A 24855-nucleotide genomic window follows, 5' to 3' on the forward strand; every position below is an offset into this window, starting at 1 on the left:
GAAAAGCAGAACTGCTTTGTTCTTCTTTAGTTTCCCATGGAAATGAACATTTTGGTTTCTTGTCAAAGAAGGGCTATAAATATAAGTTTAAGATGATTTAACTCTACTTTTAAACTCTCAGATGGAAACTGATGCTATTTGACCTTATCTAGAGGGTCAGCGTACACATTTACTTTCATAAGTCAGCTAAAAGCTAACGTTGAGATTACCCAATATAGAGAGAGAACAAGGTTCTTTCTGCTTATCTGTCTCTGAGAAAAAGTGAGGCTGACAATAGAAGGGACTCTTTTCTCTAAGACAATCGAACTCATTTGCTAAATTGGTGCCATGCATGCATATGCAAACGACAGGCACTTGGGTAATTCTGAATTGACTATTTTTACTGATAATACTGTCAATTTAAAGAATTCCAAAACAATCCATACTAACTCAAAAGAGAAAACCATTTAATGAAATGTACCTTCAAATCCCAAGGTTATATGCCTTTGCTAATCCAAAATTTTTTTTTGCAGGCTGTTCAGAGCGCAAACCCTGAAGGGTTCAGCGATGCAAGTGTTCAATGATTTGGTTATTTTATTTTATTTTTATTTTATTTTTTTAAGTTTATTTATTTTGAGAGAGAGAAAGCGAGAGAGTACAAGAGGAGGAGGGGCAGAGAGAAGGAGAGGCAGAATCCCAAGCAGGCTCTGCACCATCAGCACAGAGCCCCGTGTGGAGCTCGAACTCAGCAAGATCATGACCTGAGCCGAGATCCAATCAGATGCTTAACCAACTGTGCCACCTAGGCACCCCAATGATTTGTTTTTTTAAATTAATGATTGAAGGTGCTCTTTCCTTAGATCAACTTTATCTTCTTTGAACAATATAAAGAGGAACAAAAACAGAACGTCAACTCTAAAAATACTAGATACAGCTGACTATTAAACCTGTATATGATACCCCCTCCCCTGCCAAAAAAAAAAAAAAAAAATCAGTCAACAAAGCCTAGAACACTGCCTAAATATTTTCTTGTAGCATTCTTGTGTTCTAATGTCAAAGAAGATGTAAACATTCTCTTCCGTAGCAACTAAAAACCCTGTGTAGGGTTTTCTCCGACCCATGTGGCAGTGGGAGAGTGTGGGTTAAGCAAAAGCTGTAAAACAAGAGTGACAAATGTGGTGACATGTAAATCACATAGGAGAAGGTAGAAGTTATCATTTGACTTACAGCAACTGCTTCCGGAAGGAGCCCATTTAAGCACTGACTCAGGAAGCTCATCCAACAGACTAAAATGAAGTAGAGTAATACACAATGAATTTGTTTGTAATCCTGCAATTTGTTGTTTTGATTAGAAAACAAAATTCAAATTCTGTGTTAGTGGGTCACCCATGTTGTGACTTTCAATATTTTTTTCACCCACCTGTTATGGATAAGAGGGTAAGTGGAGGTGGAGGGGATCCCTCCATTCTCACTGACCAATTTTATATCAATCACCTAGAAACTAATTGTAGATTTATACTATAAATGCTTGCATTCGAAGTTTGTAATACAAAAGTAGGGATATCCATCACGATTTTTTCTTAAAAACAAGAAAAAATACATAGGAAAATTCGATCTGGATTTTCAGGAGATTTTTCCTCAGGTACTTACCACTGGGGAGGGGCAAATTATTTAATTATTTACGTATACCGTTCCCCAGTGGGAGCAGTATATGCTATCCTATGATTCGAGAGGTTAACATTAAATAACCAAACAAAACCAACAAGAAAAGTCGTTTTTCTAACTCTTCCCAGTGTTTTAGACTGAACAAGTACAATTCTTTTAAGTTGCTTCATCCACCAGTAATATAAACATGCAACTAAAATTACTGACATGAACGTCTGATTGACAAACTCAGGCCCAGGCAGAATTGCAACAATAAATTCACTGATCTAATATTACCCTATGTCAGGTAGATAAAAGGCATAGGGAGATAAAGTATTATGACTATATATGCAAGCATGCCCTTACAAAGAAATTCAGAGTATGCCTTCTTAGCAGTTGAATGAATTATGATTATATAATATCAGAAGTTTAAAAATGTCTGTAGCTTATCTTAATTATAAGCTTCATTATGTATCAGCTTCACTGGCTTGTAGATTTATATTAGTAATTAAATAAAAATGAAGATATTAATATACATAAGGATCCCCAAAATGGAAATAGAGGTTATGTTTATTAACATTATATTTTATTATTTTACATGATACACTATTTTTGTATTTGAATATACACACATAGGCATATTCTTTAGATATCCACAATGAATTCAACTACATATGTATATTCTTAAAAGATTACAATAAATCATATTCATAAGTTTTCTTAAAAGAAAAAATACACATAATCACTAAAATTAAAATGTGAGCCTTTTAAACATAGTACATTATTCAAATCAGGTAAACTGAGGTTAAAAACTGGATATCCAGATTGCTTATACATGCCCATTACTGTGCTTTGACTTGACCCATACATTGAAAAGTGTTGGTTAATATGGACACATTAATCACTGCAGTAAAAAAATGATTAGATAGTTCTAATATTGACTTATATGAATGTGTTCGTTTGGGGTAAGGGACTAGGATGGTCAAGATTCCAGGCAGAGAAATATTTCATATAATATATCCGTACTTACAAATGTAACCTGCATTACTTTGCATCTGCAGGCTATATCCTATCAGGCACTGACACCACGCTGAATTTGAAGACTGATTTCAAATCAGACTGATTTACCCCTTCTGTAAACTTCCGTTGGGACTCACCCTACTTAAAACATAGCTGCCTTTTCCAATCACAATATTACACGTGTGGATAACTACTGTTGAGCAGATCCTAGGATATAATGAAAAACTGGCTATTCTGTGCTGCATGCAATTGCATTCTGTTAAGCCTTATCAGTGAGAAATTAGTAAAATAGTAACATGCTCTGTTCTCAATCTGACCTAGTTCTCTGCTAACAGATTCTAGATGAGAAGAATTGAATGAGGAATATTAAAAGTGTTTATGTGGTTGCAAGATTATCTCTTATATAAATACCTTATATAAAAGTTTTGTTTGTTTCTTCCTTAAGAAACAAAACTTCCCTCCAAGATACAGAATTAAGAAAGAGGTATATTGCTCACTTGAAAAATACAAGCCCAATGTGTCCCATTTCTCGTTGTTGCTTCGCCCAGTTAATATCAACCCCACCGAACTCAGACTGCCTCCTTATACATGTACAATGCTAATTTGAAAATACTCTTCCTTGAAAAGACTACCACCTAGAATCTAAGCTTTGGAAAACATGTAAAAGAACAAACACTTCACTTTATGTTTTGCATGACAACTCACATACATGCGATTTCATAGGTGTCTTCTTAATTGATTTTATGTCTGTAGGGTGTTTGGTTTTTCAAAAAATAGTTTTCAAATTTCAGAAATTTGCCTTGGTTCTCAGACTACGAGAATGGCAATCTTCTCTGGGATATTTACTCCCTTTAATGTATCCCTTCAGACCTGCTGCTGTACGTGATGGAATACTTGAAAATGTGTACTTTGTTTTAGCAGTCTGAACAGCCACAGGGTCCCGCAGGCTCCGCTCCCAGGGCAGTCTCCCACATAACCACCGCAGCAGGCAGTAGCCGAGGGTTTCGAGGTCACTTCGTCTGGACAGGGCTAGAGGAGGAAGCATTGAGAAAGAAACATGAGGGACAAGCAAGTTTTGAGACAGAGAGAAATTGTCGAATGAACTACCACTGATGAAATACGAAAAAGCCAAATGGGCAAATGTGTTTTGTTTGTTCAGCTGGACTAAAACTTAAACGCCCAGGCTTTTGGCCCCAGTCCACAGACAGGCAGTGACTTGTTGCTGTTGAAAGTAAGGGTCAGTTTCCTCACCTCCTCCAACTTCATCCTTCCTTAGTCTGGCCTGTCACATGAACTTGATCTCCATGGCCTCTGACATGATCCAGACAACCCATAACCTGGCACCAACACTTTCTCAAAGAGCCAAGCAGTAAAACAAAGAAATAAATGTCTGCAGCTAAATTGCTAACATATGTTCCAGGAAGTCCATGGGGTCTGCGTTGGTCATGCAGAGACCCTTTGAGTGCAGACTAAACACTGATGGCCTTTCCTGTTCCACTCACACTGGGAGCATTTGATGTTGGAAGAATATGACAAAACTGCCATCTAGTGTGCAGTATTAAAAAACAGGTCTGTCGTAAGATTTTTCAATTAAATGAAAGTACAGGGTAAAAAATGCCTCCTGCTTTTAGGTATCTGGTTCTAAAATTTTACAAATATTTTTAGATATATAAGCAGTGCCAAGCTAAAATTCTGGCCAAATATCCTGAACAGAAATATAAAGGTGAGGCAATGGTGTGCATGGGGTAGAGGCAGAGGTGGTTGGATACAGATTTTTGAAGTCAAACAGAGGCTTTCAGAATTTACAATAAGATGGCTTTTCATCAAAAAATACAGAAGAACATTTCAGGCCACTGTAAGTATCATTTATATCAAACTATTAAATTCTGTAGACTGATTTTATCATAATTTTATATATTTTTTAAAATACCTATTTCAAAAGATGGACAATGAAATCTAATATAAGTAAAAAAATATATAACAAATACTACTGAAATAATGATTAACACATTAATGAGATCCCACAAAATGATCTCATTTTTTTTTATAACCATTTCAAATTGTCATAAAACAATGGGCTGGTATTTACATTTCTGCCATTACTTGAACGTTCATCTGTGTAGGGAAATAAAATCTCCTAAGTGCAGTATGTGGCTGTTAAACCTGCTGTAAACAGGTATCCTATTTTATTATCTTTCATTAAATAAACTCTGAAAAGTCACTCAGGAAACTTAGTTTTTAATTTAAAAAGTCACCTACTAAGAAGAATGCTGCTAGCACATCATAACTACTTTTGGTTACCATACACAGGTTATAATAAAAGCATAAGACAAGATTAACTCTTACACATACTCAATCTTAACTGCTATTAGAGTACTGGATTATTAAAGGCCCTCCAATTGAGCAGAATGCTACAGTCCCATGGGTACTGTTTACTTTCTTCACAAGCTTCAACAATGTCCTAATGCAAGACTTGGCTCTCCTATTCAAAGAAAAACACAATCTCTACCACGCTGGTTGGTACTGATTTCTTCACTAATAAATCTCCCACTAATAATGGAATGGCTCCATTTATACAGATGTGTTCACAAGTCCCTTTTCCATTATGGCAATTCCCAATTACCACCACTTTAAATTCACATCCTCTAATTTTCAAAAAATAATTTTCAAAGAAAATATATATTCTGGCACCTGGACAACATAGGCTACACACAAGAGGCCCCTGGAAGAAAAATGATTAGAATTAAAATGGAATGAACCTTCCCATCACTTTCCCACCCTTCAACTGAGGGATGAATTGATATGAAGTTGTAAGTAATGACAAATCATTTAGATTTCTGAAGTCAATTTTTCATAAACTGGTCTTCCATTGAAATAGCCCTGTGAGAGTTAACTTTTACTTCACTATTATAATTAAAATACATGATCAAATTTTTCAACCTTTATTTTGTTTTATTGCACATATGCATTGATAATTTTAGTTAGGTAAATGTTTTACTACTATTTCCACTAAAATACATGTAATATTAAAAAAAAATCCTATAGTCACTCTTTCGCACCATTAAAAAGATAACTCTCTCTGATATTCCCTCCCAGAGAAACAAATTACAAAGTTCTATGTGTTTTAATGAAGTTCACCTCTAAGACCTAATGATTAGGTCTTCTTCCACCTACTATACAGAAAAAGCATGTTAAATTAATTAAAAATAAATATTCTAAATGACAATATTAGCATATGTGTGGGTATAATTAACAGAATGATCATATAGCTTTAATTGACATTAAAATGCATCATCAAAATAGAGATGATATTACAAAAGTATAATAATTCTAGATAACAATAATAATATCAATAATCCAATCCAATCCCAGGAAATGGAGTTTTGTATATGTACCATACAATATAATTGGATAGTTGGATAGTCTATTTCCTGTTTATCTGGAAAAAATTAAAATGCATAAAATAAAAAAATAAGAATTTATTATATCTGAAAATAAATATTAATATCTAACTATAAAAATATTTTTATAATTTGAAAGTTAAAATATATTATGAACTATTTTGTTTCTGTAGAATTTGTATCTCTGTATAATTTATTATAATAAAGTTCTTCAGTTGAATTTGATAATTAATGTAATCATTAACAGTATATTTTCATGTAGATTTCCTAAAAAATCAAACTTTTACTTATTCTGAGCTACTGCTCAGAAATGTGGCAAGATTCAGTTATTAATATTTTTCTTCTACACTCTCTTAGTTTTATTTTATAATTTTTTTAAACATTTATTTGTTTTTGAAAGAGAGAGAGGGAGGGAGAGAGAGGGTGTGAGTGAGGTAGGGGCAGAAAGAGGGAGACAGAGGGTCCGAAGCAGGGGCCACACTGTGAGTGCAAAAGCCCCATGTGGACCTTGAACTCATGACCAACAGTGAGAGCACGACCTGAGCCAAAATCAAGAGTCACTTGATCAAATCAAGGCTGCCCAACTGACTGAGCCACCCAGGGGCCCCTCTCTTGTTAGTTTTAAAATAAAATTTAGCATCTAGTTTTTATTTAGCTTATTACTATGGAGCAATGCAAATGACTCTTTATTGAAAGCCTGTTGTATTCTCAATTGTTTAACATTTCTAAATTATGAAGTACTGCCAAGAGTAACAGCAATTTAAAAAAAGCACAGGTGTGGCTTGAATGCCATTTCATGAAAAAGCAGATTCCAGAAAGAGTGGACACTAGAATGCATAATGAAAATAAAAATAGTTAATATGATTATGGATCTGCTAATGTGCCAGCCTGAGAGGGGTAGAGACAGAGAGAGACAGAGAATCCCAAGCAGGCTCCGTAGTATCCAGGCAGAGCCTGAGACGGGGCTTGATCTCAAGAACCTCGAGATCATGACCTCAGCAGAAAACCAAGAATCTCGACGTTCTTGAGATCAAGCCCCGTCTCGGGGTCTGCGTGAACACTACGGAACCTGCCTGGGATACTCTCTCTCTCTCTCTCTGTCTCATGCTCCTGCCCTCCCATGCTTCACCCCTCTGTCTCATGCAATAAATAAACTTTTTCTTTTAAAGAAAATAGATGCTCAGAGAGGTTAAATAACTTTTCTTGTATCACAAAGCAAAAATTGAGAGAGCTCTGCATTGAAATCCAAATCTTCCCGAACCCAAAACCCACACTCAATCTAACAATTACATTACATCTATCATTTAACACCATTCAGACCACATTACCTTAACTACTTCTATAGTTGGGGGATTATTTGAAGCAGGCACTTTAACTTAAAATACCAAAGGACATATTGAGGCAAAGACAGCTGTTTGTCAAGGAATAAACCAACAGCAGGTTCTGAGGTCTAAGCTGCCACACTAAAAAAGTTTCCATGCAACTATCCCTTCGTGAAACAATTCCTTTCAAACTACTTCATTCTGATGAAGAAGGGTCTCTAGTTAAAACATTACTTTCTAAAAGTGTTTCGATGGTCCTGGTCCTCCGAGCTGGTATGAGAATGAGAGAAGTTCACTTAGAGAACTGGTCCTTATTCTAAAGACAAACTGGAGTAAAATTATCTAGGGTCAACTCATCAAACAGGATGAAACAGGAACTGAGGGCAAAAGAAAGTTTAAGTGTTCATCCCAAAATATATCGATTATTTGATGAAAGTATTTTCTGTTTAGTTTTATTTTTTATACAGAGTAACATGAAGTATGAAGTATGAAGAAAAATAAGATTTGGTAGGAAATAATAAAGTGAACTTGAAAACTTCTGCCTTAAGCAGACAGGGTTTAAACGCCCAAAACACTAGTTTCTATGCTCAGAGATGACATAAGAAAGGAGAAAACATCTGAATGAGATGTTCACCTGATGTATCAAATGGTGCCTATCTGCAGAACAAATTTAGAGCTTTCTTTTTTTCACCCAGCTAGTTGTCTATGTTATTACATTTTGTCAATTTAGATGCATAAAGAGCTAAAAAATTTTATGGTGGCCACAATTTATTTTAATTTATTTTAATTTCAAAAAAGGGTGTTAGGAAAGCAGAATGCAATGTGTCACATTTCAAATAAAATATTCAACTCCGGTCTCTCTTATTTTTCATTAACTTTAAAAAAGTTTTTAATGAAGGGGCGTATGGGCGGCTCAGTTGGTTAGCGCCTGACTTCGGCTCAGGTCGTGACCTTGTGGTTCCTGAGTTCCAGCACCTTGTATCTGGTTCTCTGCTGTCAGCTCAGAGCCTGGAGCTGATTGGGATTCTGTGTCTTCCTCTCTCTCTGCCCCTCCCCCACTCGCACTCAGTCTCTCTCTCTCTCTCTCTCTCTCTCTCTCTCCCTCCAAAAAATAAAAACATCAAAAAAAAAATTTTTTTTAAATTGTCCATGAAACACTACTCTGTGAGGCATAGGAAACGTTATTCAACAGAGCAAAGCTTTTTTATTTTTATTTTTATTTTACCCATCCCGCCACCCACCTCCCCTCTGGTAACATTCATCAGTATGTTCTCTGTAGTTAAGAGTTGTTTTCTTGGTTTGCCTCCCTTTCTGTTTCTTCCCCCCTCTTCTTTACTTGTTTGTTTTGTTTCTTAAATTCCTCAAAGGTATCTTACATTTGGCCAATGTGTACTATTAACCCAAAAAAATAGATTAAGACCTATGTTAAGACTTTAAAAGTCATGCCTAAATGTTAAAATTGGGGTATGCCACGTAGAAGGAATAGTGTCTTATTTTTTATTTATATATCAACCAAATACTATTTATAGCAGTCACAGTTACCTAAAAATCAAAATCAATGGTATGTTTTTCTGACTACTAACAGGATCCAAGCTTGACAGTTTACCTTAATATCATAATTGAAAAATTATGATAATAATCGAATCATTGTTTAAGGAGATAAATATTGTATAAACCGTATCATTTCCTCAAGTTTGGTAACATGAAAATACACTCACAGTTTATTTCACATACATTTTGTAAGCTGGAGTGCTAGATTAGGGTGAAAGGAAACTGTGCAAGAAATAACACAAGACTTGGATTTCATACACCGTAGCAACTGGCAAAAATAAAAAAAGTCTATGTCTCTTTCCTTGATACTGAATATATTACACAAACAAATGGACATTTAAAATGCAATTTAGATATCATATTTTATGGTCACCAATGATGTCAAATTAAAACAGGTATTATACACTCAATGTAGAGGTCTGAAGTATTTAAAAAAACTCAATATGTTAAATGCAGTATATCTCTGGAGAAATTAGGTATTGACTGCATGCCTCAGTGAGTAGAAAAATCTACAAAAATCCATACCACACATTGATCCAAATATTGCTTTTTAACATTACTAAGAATGTAAGAAATTTTAAAACACTATATTTGACACAGATATAATTCTCTTTAATTATCAGGCAACAAGCCCAAAATATGTCAATGTTTATACATGTTAGTGTTTATGAAGAATAAAAAATTAATAATAGAAGAGACAGATAAACCCAATGTATATTATTCTAATTTTACACTAAATGAAGCATTTCAGCCACCCAGAAAATACCTTTAGGCCATAGAAGAGAACCGAGTTTAGAAGAGTAACTCCAATTTTTAAAAAGCATACAGATATACAGAGATGTAGGACAGTCCCGGAAATGCTCATCCATCTATCCATCCATCCCTGTATCCTCTATTCATACCTTTTGGTTTGTAATAATACAAGCTGCCTTTCTTTTTACATAAAGTTGAACTAGAAAATGCTTAGGCAAAACTGCTGATTGGCACCTTATACAAGCGCTTGCATTAGAAAAACCCAACTAATCCACAGAAAAATGAGAGTTAGCTCTGGTTTCCAAGTATCCACTAGAAAAAGTAGGTGAGACCAGATAGTCTGATCACATTAACAGACTCTGTTAAGTGGCTAATTCAGAAGCCAGTTTTACACGGAAGCGTGTATATTTCCCTGGGCCTGACCAGACACAGATACACCTGACATACAGCAAATGCTTTGACAACCAGAGGTTCTACTTCCTAGAGATAACTTGTTTTGCTCTTTATGTTTTCCTTTGCATTATCTTTCTCAGTATTTATTTGATCTCACGGCTGGACTGGTAGAGAAAAGATTTTTTTCTGAGATTAAACTACATAGTGACTGTACTGAAAAGTAAACACATGAATATTTATGAATCTGACCTTTCGCATTTACCTACAGGATTTATGGCCCTGTTTATTCTGGTTTCTACGTATGACTAAATGATTATCTCATTCCTAATAAAATCCTAAAGTAAAATGTTTTATTTTAGAAAATTAAATGCAAAACGTTAGGAATGAATAGCTTTCAAACATTTGAGGATATCAAGCCCTTCGCTTCTTATACCAGGCTAAAACTGCACACTAAAACTTCAGCAAAAATGCATACTTATATGTATCTATGTATATATGTGGGTACACGTGCATGTATGTATGTATATATGTATATATAGTGGACAACACAGATTTGAATTGTACGGGTCTACTTAAATGCAGACTTTTTTACAGTATAGCACTGTAAATGCATTTTCTCTTCCTTACAATTTTCTTAGTAACGTTTTCTTTCTCTAGCTTACTTTATTGTAAGAATGCAGTATGCAATACATATAACATAAAAAACATATTAATCAACTATATTATCCAGTAGGGCTTCTGGTTATTCAGTAGGCTATTAGTGGTTAAGTTATGGGGGGTCAAAATTTATGCGTGGATTTTTGACCGCATGGGGCATTGGCACCCCTAATCCTCATGTTGTTTAAGGGTTAACTGTATCTATATGTCTACCTGTGCAGATATAGATATTCCTAGAAGTTTAGTGTAAATTCTATTTTAAATGCATTAAGGGAATCTATTTTTTATATGAATCTGGTGAAACCCATGATAAAAATGAATTATTCACCCTAGCATCTAACTTCTTAGCAAATACCAAAGACATGTCGTATAGGCACTTCCCTGACTACCCTCCTAGGAAGGTAATACCATCTTTCTACCATCCTTCTCCGTTCAGTCTTCTCCCCAGAGACATAGCATGCGGAAATCTGCCCAATTCATCAACACGTTTTATTATTTAGGGACGAAAAACTTAAATGGACTACAGAATAAAAAAAAAAAAAATTATTTGAGTCATTCATGAAGATGGCACAATGAAAACACTGCCCTAAACTAGGGGATGACTGTTGAGGACGTTCAGAATTACCACAGTCCAAACACTAACTAAACCATCTGTTACTCTGATCAGGAATATAAAAATGCTAATTTCCATTTCAGAAAATTTAACCTATGATGCTTCTCGGAAAGAAGGTATACAACTGACACACTTGTTTCACTTTTTTCATTGGCCTACCTCACACTAGTGTGGGTTTTAACTGCTCTGGAAAATGATCAAGACCTTCTACATTACATGGTCAATGGTCCTTTTAATAGAAAAGGCAATAATATACAGTTGTTTGCACCAACTAAAACTCGTCAGAAAGTATCAGTTTAGGGTAACAGTTCAACAGCCATTAACAAGTGCAAATGTCTAATTGCCTCTGAGTGAAATGTGGTCCTTTCAAAGCTGCTTGTAAATTATTTGTATGGTTTTAGCATATTTTAAAATACTTTCATAAATAAGGTTTACAAAGAATATAATTTTGAAAGCCAAACTTTTTCAATATTCACCATTTTTTTTACTAGCATAACATTAGAATTGACTTTTTGTCTTGCTGACAGAGCAACTAAGAAAGTACAGTTGCATTGACCATATTGATTGTGAACAAAGCAACCATCGGTGGGACTCTGCACCATATATTTTCAATATTGACCTCCTACTTCCTTTTCCATGGCTCTCTGGGTCGGCTATTGGATTTGGACTGCAGTGTAATAAACAGCTAAGGTTTAATTAATGGTAAATGAATACAAGACATAGGTTATGACTTTAACTAATTAGGGAATTGTTGAATTAAGTCTGCCTTGGAATGCAAGGCAGTACAATCAATATCCAATAAAAGGACTATGTATGTAATTTACCTGCAAATGTGTTTCCAATACCATCAAAGTGAGTTTAAATAAGTAAGATATATGAAAGGCGACTAGGAGAGATTTCCACAAGTTAACACTTTATAGTTTCAGAAAAGATTTCCTTATTGTGGAAAGATGATATCTTCTAAAGCTCTGATAAGGGCATGGAGAAAAACAAGAATAATTCTTCCCATGTGCACCTTTACCAAATCTGTGATTATTAACGACAGCATACACATTCAGTTGCCGACCTACAAGTTTAACCCATACAAACTAGTAATTTCCTGCCCCAAATCCATCAAGTTTTGCTTACTTGACACTCTGTTGTGCCCTTCTCACTTGTCACGATCTCTACCTCCTCCCCTTGTTAGAAGAAATACTCACTGGCATACAGAATTCACTACTTTTGATAAAAATCTTGTCAGTGTTCTCACTCTTCAAACTGACTATGCAAAGGTCATTTTATGGGCCTTATTACTCTTTAATCATTCTCCTGAAATAAAATTAAGAAAAAGAGAAAAAAAGAAACCTACCTACTCCCTTGTGGGCATCCACACTGGTAAACTCTATTGTCCCATTATGGCCTTTTCTAGGATTTTCTTGATACTGTTTGTGGTTCCCATTGGGACAATATCTGTAGCAAAGTCCATAATCTGCAAGATAAACCTGGAAGACATGAACAGAGAAATGAATAATGCTTTTGTCCTCTGAAAATATAACCTTTATAATTAAGTCTTAAGAAACTGATAGGTTAAGAACAGCCTCAGATCTACATTTTATTAAACCAAATGGTGCCTGAGGATAAAATATATACAACTGGGGGCCATAACAACTAACTTTCCAGCTTAAATCCTTACTTCATCATAGACATATCTTGTTTCTGACTTGACTTAAATTTTAGTCCTTTTTATTTTACTCCTAAATTCCCTTCCCTCCAGGTGAGCATCTAGATATCATAAACTACAATTTTTTTAAATCTGTATTCATACAGCTTATGGGATCTGCCTTTTCTTACAACCCCTCCCTGAATCATAAAAGTGGTTCAAGCAGGGAGATGAGAGGAGAGCTAACAATCTAAAAATATAAACCTAATGTTATCGGAATCTCCATTACCAGGAAGTATGGAAATAGTGAACAGACCATAAGAGGTAATGACTCTTAAAGAAAAAAAAAAAAAAAAAAAACAACAAACCCACCATGTTGTCTGTATTTAAGAAGGGAACATCAATGCAGTACTTTTGGCCTTTCAGACTGATCCATATCATCACTGTTATCTTTGTAAGTCAGTCAGAATTGCAAGCAAGTTCTCCAAACAGAATATAGATTGTTAAAAGTCAGATGGCAATTCAAGCGAATTTTTCTCAGATTACTTTTGGAGAGAGAAAGAAGGGGGAGAAGTAGTTTTCCAGATATAACATGCACTGAATAGGAAACTGAAATGACTAGACATTTATCCTGATATGTAGTCAGAATATAGGAGTTCCCAACTATGTCACCATGCTCCCCCCACAAAAAGAAGGTAGTTTAAAAAAATTTTTTAAAGTTTTTATGTTGTTTTGAGAGAGAAAGTGTGTGTGTGTGACCTGGGAAGGGCAGAGAGAGAGGAAGAGAGAGAATCCCAACCAGGCTCCATGCTGTCTGTGCAGAGCCTGACGTGGGGCTTGAACCCACGAACCATGAAATCATGACCTGAGCCAAAATCAGGAGTCCAACACTCAACCAACTGAGCCACCTAGGTGCCCAAAAGCAGTTTAAAAGTTTTAAATGTACTGTTTCACATGTATTTCTTTAAAATTTAGGGACTGAAGCAACATTTCATGATAGAGCTTTAAGACAACAGAGTACTGCAATACAACTTGCATTTTAAAAATATAATACCCATTAAAAGAAAATTTAGTATTAAATTTTAGCCTAAGTTTTTGGTTTTATGATAGCCTAAGAAGGAGATAATTTGACCTTAAAAATATAAGCAGCACACAGTTTTCTTCATTTGTTGGAGAATATAGCTTGCTAGAGTGTCTGAAAACATGATATTTCAGTTTTGTCTCTCTCGCCCACAGACACCATTTCTCAACATGGCCTCAGAAGTAACCCTATCCCTCTGCCCTAAATAACTAGACTCCAGGATTAGATATATAACTGCTTTCACTATTTATGATGCACTCATTTTAGTTCAAGAACTAAACAGACTTCACTTTGCAAAGTAGATACCCTGAAAATATACATACTGGTAATTCAGCTAAAGGAAACCTTTTAAATACACTAGAGTAATTTACTATGTGTGTATATATATATTATATATATATTATATATATTATATATATTATATATATATATACACACTATACTATATATATACGATATATATATATATATATATATATATATATATATATATATATATATATAATAGACATATCAAGAGGCTTTTCATATAGTCATTAGTCAAAAAAAAACAAAACATCAGACCTAAAATTCATTGTGCCTAATATGCACCAGGCAGCATGCTAAGAGCTTTATATTCACTGACCCATGCCAACCTCACAGAAATCCTGTAGGTAGGTACCATTATCTCCATTTTTTTTCAAATAAAAACTGAAGCCTGGTGAGATTATGTGATTTGTGTAGTAAAATGGAGTCAGAGTCTGACCCCAGAGTTTTCACTCTCAATCACTGTCAAAGGGAAGTTGTACTGATCAAGTCAAACAGACAAAGAAGGCTACTGAATGAGGGAGAGAGACTGCAGCAGTTGGGTAGGGCTTGAATTCAACTCCACTGAAACAAAGCGTGGGCAAGTTTTGAAGTCCTGAGGGTGAGCTAGTGAAATAACTGGAGGAGGTTAAGAGAGAAGGCTGGTCAGCACGAGTAGGCTGTCCGTTTGTTAACTGGTGTGTAGGCTCCGCCCCTTCATCAGAGACAAGGGGATAAGGGCACAATCCTTCTTAATGACTACATTTTAAAGGGATGGCTCCCAGGTCCTTGAGAAAGACATTCCTGGTTGCAACACTGGCAAGAGGCTGGGAGGAGATTTATATCTCAAAGATGCAGAGAAAGAACTTACAATTTTAAGTGTTCTTAGGTAAATGCTTTAAGAAGAGGGAGGACAGGGGCCTACAATCCAGAAGAAAATGGTCTAAAATTTAGTCAAGCTGAGGGGGAACACTAAGGCCTTCTCGATCATCACTGAGCTATGGGTCTCAAGACTGTGTTGGCTTACTCAAAGTCTAAAGGGCAGTGTGGGGTCTACGTTTAATATAAAGACAAGATGCAAACAATATAGTAAAGAAAACATATGCTAACCATTTGGCTCAGAATATAGTAATTCTTTAGATAATGCTGCAGTGAACATGACAGTAAAGGTAAGTCTCGGAGACAATGATTTCACTTCCTTTGGATACATACCCAGAAGTGGATTGCTGGATGATATGGTAGTTCTATTTTTAATTTCTTGAGGAATCTCTGTATTATTGTCCACAGTGGCTGTGGTAGTTTACATTCCCACCAACAGTGCACAAGGGTTCCCTTTTTTCCATATCCTTGCCAGTATTTGTTATCTGGTATTTTTGATAATAGCCTAACAAGTGTGAGTTGATATCACATTGTGGTTTTGATTTGCATTTGTCTGATGATTTAGTGATGTTGAGTACAATTTTATATACCCGGTGGCCATTTGGATGTCTTCTTTGGAAAATGCCTATACATATCCTTTGCTCACTTTTCAACTGGGTTGCTTTGTTTTTGCTATTGAGTTATATGAGTTCGTTTGCATATTTTGGATATATCCTCACTGGACATGTGGTTTGTACATGTTTTCTCCCATTCCATAATTGCCTATTCATCGTGTTGATGGTTTCCTTTAATACGAAGAGGATTTTTAGTTTGATGCAGTCTCGTTTATTTTTGCATTAGTTGCCTTTGCTTTTGGCGTTAAATCCAAAAATTACTGGCAAGACCAATGTCAAGTTTTCCCTATGTTTTCTTCTAGAAGTTTTATGGTTTCAAGTCTTATGTTCAAGTCTTTAATCCATTTGGAGTTAATTTTTGTGTGTGGTGTAAGATATGGGTCCATTTTCATTATTTTCCATGTAGCTGTTAAATTTTCCCAGCACCATTAAAAAAAATATCATTTTCCTATGTATATTCTTGGCTCCTTGTCAAAGATTAATTGACCGTATATGCATGAGTTTATTTCCGGGATCTCTATTCTGTTGCATTGATCTATGTTTCTGTTCTCATGCTAACACCATATTGTTTTGATTACTAGAACACTGTAATCCAGTTTGAGATCAGGAAGTGTGATGCCTCCAACACCATTCTTCCTTCTCAGGATTGCTATGGCAACTCAGGGTCTTTTGTGGTTCCAAACAATTTTTAGAATTGTTTTTCTATTTCTGTGAAAAAAAGCCATTGGAACTTTGATAGAGACTAAGTTGAATCTGTTGACTGTTCTGGACAGTATGTACATTTTTACAATTTTAATTCTTTCAACCCATCAGCATGGAATGTCTTTCTATTTATTTGTGCCTTCTTCAATTTCTTTCATCAGTATTTTATGGTTTTCAGTATATAGATCTTTCATGTTCTTGGTTAAATTTATTCCTAAATATTTTATTCTTTTTGATGTGATTTTAAATGGGATTATTTTAATTTCTCTTTTCAATAGCTCATTGTTAGTATATAAAATGCAACTGACTTTTCTATACTGATTTTGTATCCTGCAACTTTACTGAAATTTTTTATTACTTCATTATTACCATTATTACTTCTAATGGTTTTTTGGTGGAATCTTTAGGGTTTTCTGTATATAAGATCATGTCATCCCCAGAGACAATTTTACTTCCTTTCCTATTTGGATGACTTTATTTCTTTTTCTTGACAAATTGCTCCGAGTAGGACTTCCAGTACTATATTGAATAAAAATGGTGAGAGTGGGCGTTCTTGTCATTTTCCTAATCTTAGAGGAAGAGCTTTCAGCTTTTCACCATCAATTATGATGTTGTCTATGGGCTTGTCATAACTGGCCTTTTTTATGTTGAGGTACGTTCCTTCTAGGCCTAATTTTTAGAGACTTTTTAATCATGAAAAGATGTTGAATTTGTCAAATGTTTTTTTTTCTTCTGCATCTACTTAACATGATCGTATGATTCTTAGCACTCATTTTGTTAATGTGATATATCACACTGATTGATTTGTTTATTTGAACCATCCTTGCATCCCAGGAATAAGTCCCACTTGATCGTGGTGTATTAACCCTTTAACATACTGTTGAAATTGGATTGCTAGTATTTTGCTTAGTATTTTTGCATCTATGGTCATCAGGGATATTGGACTGTAATTTTCTTTTCCTATAGCATCCTTACCTGGCCTTGGTACCACGGAAATGCTGGCTTCTTAAAATGAGTTTGGAAGTGTGTCCTTCTTCAATTTTGGGGGAAGAGTTTGAAAACAATTCATATGAATTCTTCTTTAAATGTTTGGTAGAATTCACCAGGGAAGCCATCTGGTCCTGGACTTTTCCTTGTTCCTTACTAGTAATAGGTCTGTTCAGATTTTCTATTTTTCTGTGATTCGATCTTGGTAGGTTGCATGTTTCTAGAAATATATCCATTTCTTCTAACTTATCTAGTGTGTTGCTATATAATTGTCCATAGTAGTTTCTTAAGATTCTTAGAGGTTTTTTTTTTTTTAATAAAAAAATGTTTATTTATTTTGAGAGAGAGAGAGCAGGGGAGGGGCAGAGAGAGAGAGAGAAAGAGAGAGGTAGAGAATCCCAAGCAGGATTTGTGCTGCCAGTGCAGAGCCCAATGAGGGCTCAAACTCATGAATCTTTAAATCATGACCTGAGCTGAAATCAAGAGTCAAACACTTAACCAACTAAGCCACCCAGGAGTCCCTAGAGTTTATCAGTTATAATCTCTCCTCTTTCATCCCTGACTTCATTGATATGGGTCTCTTTTTTTTTTTACTCTAGCTAAAAGTTTGCCAATATTTTCTATCTTTTCAAAAGCCAGCTGTTTCCTTGATCTTTTCTATTCTTTTTGGTCTCTATTTCATGAATTTTGGCTCTGGAGTTTATTATTTTCTTCTTTCTACTAACTTTGTGCTTACAAACTTTGTGTTTGTTCTTCTTTTTCTCATTCCTTTAGATGTAAAGCTAGGTTGTTTAAGATCTTTCTTTTTTCTTAATGTAGGCATTTATCACTATAAAGTTACTTTTTGGAACTTCTTTTCTTGCATCCTATAAGTTTTGGTATGTGTCTTTCCATTTTCATTTGTCTGGAGATATTCTTTGATGTGCCTTTTTAAAAAATATTTATTTATTTAAGTAATCTCTATACCCGATGTGGGGCTCAAACTCACAACCCTGAGATCAAGACTGACATGCTCTACCAACTGAGCCAGCCAGGTGCCCTTGTTGTCCCTTTTGATTTGGTAGTTCCTTTGATGTCTGTCCCTTTCACTAATGGTAGTTCAGGAACATGTGGTTTAATCTCCACACATAAGGGAAGTTTCCAGTTTTCCTCTTATAATTGATTTCAAGTTTCATAATGTTGTGGTTGGAAACGATGCTTGATATTTCAATCTTCTTAAATTTATTAACTTGTCCTGTGGCCTAACAAATGATCTGCTCTAGAAAATGTTCCATGTGTGTTTGAGAAGAATGTATATTCTGCTGCAGTTGGTTGGAATGATTTGTATATGTCTGTTAGTCCATCTGATCTAACATGCAGTTTAAGCCCAATGTTTCCTCATTGGTTTTCATCTGGATGATGTATCCGTTGTTGAGAATGTACTGGAACCCCATATCACTGTATTGTTGTCTATAGGTGGAGTCTTTAATTTGTTAACTTATGCTTTATATACTTGGTGCTCCAATTGTGGGTGCATAACCAGTGGTCTTAATAGAGAGTTGTGGGCAGGATTCAAATAATCATAGAAGGCTATTGAACAAAATGGTAAAACAAACAACTAACGATCTTCACCAGCCTATATAACCCCTGTTTTTTTAGTTTGTTTTTTTATCTAATAATGTAGCATATGGCTTAAAATATTTATATTCTATGAGTATTGGATAAATTCTCTAAAATTCCCATATGGGGCGCCTGGGTGGCTCAGTCGGTTAAACGTCCGACTTCGGCTCAGGTCATGATCTTACGGTCCGTGAGTTCGAGCCCCGCGTCGGGCTCTGTGCTGACAGCTCAGAGCCTGGAGCCTGCTTCTGATTCTGTGTATCCCTCTCTCTCTACCCCTCCCCTGCTCATGCCCTGTCTCTGTCTCAAAAATAAACAAACACTAAACAAAAATTAAAAATAAATAAAATTCCCATAAAAGTTTTATCACTACTATCTATCAACATTATAGATCTTGATACAGTACTGAAGAAATTTAGGAGTGACTGCATTTAGTGGGTATAGATTTTGGTGTAAATAAAGTCAATAATTTGTCCCAAGTAATAAAAATGTTGATACATTAATTTTATACAAATTAGGTCAAAGTGAGAGTTTCTATGAAGATATTATATTAGAAATACACAGTCTAGAATTCTGTTAAAGCAATTCAAGAAAGAAAGGACTGGGAAATATTGTCAAAGAAGATAAGAAAGGGAGGGAAGGAAGAAAATTTGTTGAGGTTCTAATTATGTGATGATCATTGGGCAAAGTATCTTTCACAAATTATCTCATTAAATCAAGGCCACCTCCCAGCCAGGAAGCTAAGCACCCCAGCAAGTAACCTGCCCAAGTCAGAACTAGTAATGGACAGACGCAGGATTCAATCCCATGCCTCTATGACATCAAAGTCCATTCTCCTTTTTTAATATAGTTTAGAATTTGAGGTTCTATCTATTTCTGAAATTTTGCTGAAGTTAAAAATAAGTTTGAGCAAAACTTAATCCACAATAAGGTTTGCAGTCTAAGTCCTATTTTTATGTGTCCTTGAGCTAAGAATGATTTTTACATTTTTATAGGATTATAAAAAAAAAGAAAAGAAAGAAAGAAAAAGAATATGCAACAGAGACCCATATGTGGCCCACAGAGCTCATAAAAGCCTAAAATATTTACTATCTGGTTCTTTACAGAAAAAGTTTGCCAACCCCTAATCTAAAATAAAACTTGCTTTCCAGTTAACTTTTTAAATATTATCTCTTCTTTTTTTCTATGAAATAAAAAATAACAACTAGTTAATATTTTCATTTTAAGTATGTACAATATCCCTAGTTTTAGACAAGTCTGTAGTAGGAAACTCAAGAGTACCAAGATCAGGTAGGAAATGATTATTTGCATTGTAATCATACTAGGCATAGCAAAATGTAAATATCTAGCTCCCTAATGCATTTTAAATGATTTTCTTTTTATGTGATTTTTCTGAATTTGTAATCGTTTTTCTTTTCTCCACGAATAAAAGGAGAGCCCTGCCTGCTTCCCCTTTATTCTAATTCCATAGATCTTTCTATTACATTGTACTTTCTTTCCACATGGTAGTCATTTTCTTCTCACCTTTCACAGATACGTATTATGGGTTGTTGTTGTTGTTGTTTTCAACTTCATGAGGTAGGTAAGGAAAATGTGTCATTATGCACATTTAACAGATAAAAAAATAATGTGTTACACCCAGATAATGCAAATTACCCACACCAAATCCAGCTTCTACAAAAGTTTTATTGTTTTACTGAGTTTTTCAGGCTCCCTAATCTCCCCACCTCCAAAAAACAAAACAAAACAAAAAAAACCAAAAAACAAAACCCACCTAATCTGAACTAAGGTTTACCTGGACTTTTGACTTTAATATTTTACTACTGAAAAGGTAGCGTGGTAGCCACTGAGGTCCAGTCCCAACCCAGAAAGAAGGGACCTTTCGCCTGTGAAGAAGGCAATAAGCGGACAACCTCAACTGGCAGGTCCACTGGGAACTGTTACAGCGCGTGAGCCAAGGGCATGCTCTCCCTAGGCAGCACCCGCCACACAAGGAGCACAGTGGGGATACCATGTAGCCATTTCTACCCAGGGGTTCTTCTAATGGGTACTCTCTGGTCTGGTGCTGCCTGTCAGAGCTGTATCACTGTCTGAGCTCTCCCGGCCCAATCCTTCCTGCCCCCCTTTCCTCTTGTGGGGGTCACATGAACATCCCACTCTCAAAGCTTTCTTTGTCCAATCTTGCTTTTTCTCTTTTTCCCTCGCATGGGTAATATACTTGCTTCTCCAATAAAGACCTTGCAATCCTAATTCTGTCTCAGCAGTGGCCCCTCTGAAAACTGGATTTGGCACACAGGTGGTAAGTCATAGCTTTCATTAAAAGCACTAGGCAAATAAAGATGAAAAGCAAGTTAGACTTTGATGTCCATAAAAAATGCAACTTTCCTGTACTAACCAAGACTATCTGAAACATCATCTTCCCCTTTAACCTAACCAGATCTGCACCCATACCACATTCTCAAGTTCTGCACTTAGCCAATCATTTACGTCCCATCTCCTTTGTTTCCTGATGTGGTGAGGGTCTTATACCACTTTAATTCTCCAAATGGATAGGTAGAACTGATTACAGAACACCCTGTCATAACTCTTCTTTGCAGTGAATTGCATGGGAAGGGCCTTCATCTTCAATCAGGCACCCCTCTAGGGTGCCCAAAGTGCTCTTCTCTGCCTCCTACCACACCCCTGGCTCCACACTTCACAATTCCTGGGTTCACCACTCACACCTGAATCCTGGTATGTACATTCCTTTAACCACAAAGCAACTTACTGGGTTTTCATTTGTGTCCACATGGATTTACTATTTAAAAGTGTACAGAATTATTTAGCTTTTCTTGTATTTAAGCCTTGGTGCCACATTTACCAGCTGTAAGCTCCAAGGGGAGAAGTAAGTGGCCAGGACAATGTTGCATACATATACTTTTGCAGTACTTTTGACAGTACCTACTCTTAAGGCCTTCTACACAGGCTTAAATAATTTTTTATTAATTTTTCTTGATGTTAATAATTGGAAAAATTGGAGTAAATTCTTTTCAATAGACATCTGAGTGCCAAGCATGATAAACTATTGAGAATCGTATGTTTACAAAAAAACAAAGAAAAACAAAAATGAGTGCATATGTATTGAATGCATATTTATTGAGTGCTTTAGAGAAGTCAAATCATTTAACCCTCATGACCCTAAAAGGAGATTATTTTAAGATGTCTTGAAGATGTGAAAACAGAATGAGTAAAGGTAGGTATTCTGTACACAACAAACTTACAGTAACTGGCAAAGTTGAAAATGAACCTAAATCAGTCTGATCAGAAGTAGAGTTTTTTCCATATATCTCATACAAAGGAGAGATGACAGAAGTCTACCTACAGGTCTAAAGGTAACATTACTTTGAGAAAAAGTGTAACAGATTTAAATTTAGTAGCACTTTATTATTTTTTTAATGTTTATTTTTGAGAGAGAGCACGCGCACGTGCGCATGTGCGAGTTGGGAAGAGGCAGAGAGACAGGGAGATACAGAATCCAAAGCAGGCTCTAGGCTCTGAGCTGTCAGCACAGAATCTGATGTGGGGCTCAAACTCATGAACCATGAGATCATGACCTGAGCTGAAGCTGGACGCCTGACTGAGCCACCCAGGTACCCCAAAGTTAGCAACACTTTGGAGCAAGGGGAAGTTATTTCTAATTGAAAGACTCAGAGAAAGAAACATTTGTGTTGGGTCTTGACAAATATCTAAGCTTTCCACAAATGGAGATAGGGAAATGAAGTAACACAAGAAGGAAAACCAGAGTATGGGTCAATGCATGTTGGGAGTGCAGAGGCTACTGGAAATACAACAAAAGCCGGAAAAAAACTGGTTATCATCAGTTTACAGAAAGCTTCCAAAACCGTGCTAAGAAGCTAGAACACAATTTTAGTATGCAAATACAAGTCACCAAAGGCTTTTGGCAAGGAATAATATTATCAGTACTGGCAGCACCATGATGAGGAAAGAGAAGCAGAGAATTCGTTTGGGAGAATATAACAATAGTCCAGGCAAAGGGTGATGGGAGGGTGGACTAGGGCACTGGTGAACAAAAGAAGGGAGACCACGGAGAACCAGTTACCGGATAAGTGGATCAATGACAACTCTAAGAATGGTATGGTTGGCTGGTCAGGGAGGATTCGATGAATAAAGAATGCAGAGGAGGAAGAAGAAGTTTGGGAAAAAAAATGATTTATTCATTTTTGTACCAAAAATAAACTGGTTGATTGGTGGCTAACAACCTCACCCAACCAGTTCCTGATTCTTTCAGTTTATGCAAATTTGAGGGACAAGCTCATAGTTGATGAAAAAAGTAAAGAACCTCTTTCCCAACAAGAGTCAAATCTGGCACCTTTCTGCTGCCCAAGCAACTGGGAATCCTAAGCAGCCACACTGGCTCAAATGGAAGCATTTCTCAACACTTGATGTGATGGACAGGAAAGATGTCAGCTGGAGAAGAGGTGCAAGAGATTATGGAGCTGAGAGAGAAGCAAGAAGCAAGACACAATTGTGAGCAAATATCACTGCTCAGTGGCATGTGACCACCCATTAAACCACGTTACTACTTTACCTCCACTTTGCATTTTCAGTATACATTAGAGATATACATTTAGCCCCCAAGATGGAATTCACTTTTCAAGAACTTAAATTTTTGTTATACAATCTCGTGTCTTATCATTTTTCACTCTATTTTATACAATTAAATCTTTTTAACTGGCACACCTTGCCGTATCAAGAAACGTGTCTCTTAAGCTCTCGTTGGAAATTACACTATGGAGAGAGATAGTTACTATTCATGACTTTTTAAAGTGGAAACTTAAAAAAAAAAAAACACTCTTAAATCTCTAGCAAGAACATAGTCTTAGTCAGCAACTTTAAACACATTTTTTAAAAAGCCAGCATTTATCTTATTTGAATAGGGTATAATATTTCCCTATTCTATCAACAAGATACAATAGTGTGAAAATCTTCGCAGTAAACTAAGTGCTTATGAACTAATGAAAATCTCTGCATGCCAAAGCAGGAATGAAGCATGCAATGTGTAAGCAACATGGCTCTGTTCACAAACATCACTCATGTCTGTTAAAAACCGACGTGTAACCTCATAGACGCTACTATGTTTTGATATAAACCCGTGCTTTTTATTCTCTTATTGTCCAGTACTTTGTTTTTCAGCTTCTCTTTTTGTTTTTCTTTTTCTTCTTGTTTTTGCCAGTAATGTTGCATCACCACTACAGTCTAGATGAAATAATGCAACTTTTAAAAGGTTCCGACTTACTTTTCAAATGTGATGCTTATTAGAATCAGCATGAAATGTATTTTTCAAAACTATAGTCTGACCTTATCTGAGCTGTAAAAAGTCTGAAGCTTCTGTTTTCTGATGGCTGCAACATGCGATTATTCTTAAAAAAAAATGTGCCTTCTATGTTGGAGGTTTTTCCCTCTTAGATCTCATAACTACCTACTCTACTTCAAATCTGGAATTTTATCCTGTTTTCTTTATATGTAACATTCACTGAGAGTGAGAGACTTAAAGACACATCCATGAGGTTAACATATGAAGAGATGGCAGACGAGCTATGCCTCTTATCATCATCTCTTTATGGCATCTACTGCTCCGTCAGGCTCAAGTCTATGGTTCCTTTAAATGGAACTATAAATTCAAGCATCATAACAAAATCCTGAGAGGCACTTAGCAGTATTCTAAATGATATTAGC

The 24855-nt window shown here is 35.7% G+C and overlaps 1 protein-coding gene across 7 annotated transcripts in view; it reads right to left on the bottom strand.

The window, feature by feature from the left end:
• The window catches only part of VRK2 (VRK serine/threonine kinase 2), a 103594-nt gene that overhangs the window by 23937 nt on the left and 54802 nt on the right, over window positions 1-24855 (bottom strand). For all 7 annotated transcript variants that reach the window (XM_058684026.1, XM_058684024.1, XM_058684030.1 and 4 more), the window contains 3 exons: window positions 12682-12814; window positions 3552-3672; window positions 1207-1265 (listed from right to left, as the gene is read on the bottom strand). In XM_058684026.1, the coding sequence (XP_058540009.1) occupies window positions 1207-1265; window positions 3552-3672; window positions 12682-12814 (313 nt within the window). The remainder of the gene's footprint in view (window positions 1-1206; window positions 1266-3551; window positions 3673-12681; window positions 12815-24855) is intronic.

Source organism: Neofelis nebulosa, chromosome 9, assembly GCF_028018385.1.
Source record: "Neofelis nebulosa isolate mNeoNeb1 chromosome 9, mNeoNeb1.pri, whole genome shotgun sequence".
NCBI classification, from domain to species: Eukaryota; Metazoa; Chordata; class Mammalia; order Carnivora; family Felidae; genus Neofelis; species Neofelis nebulosa.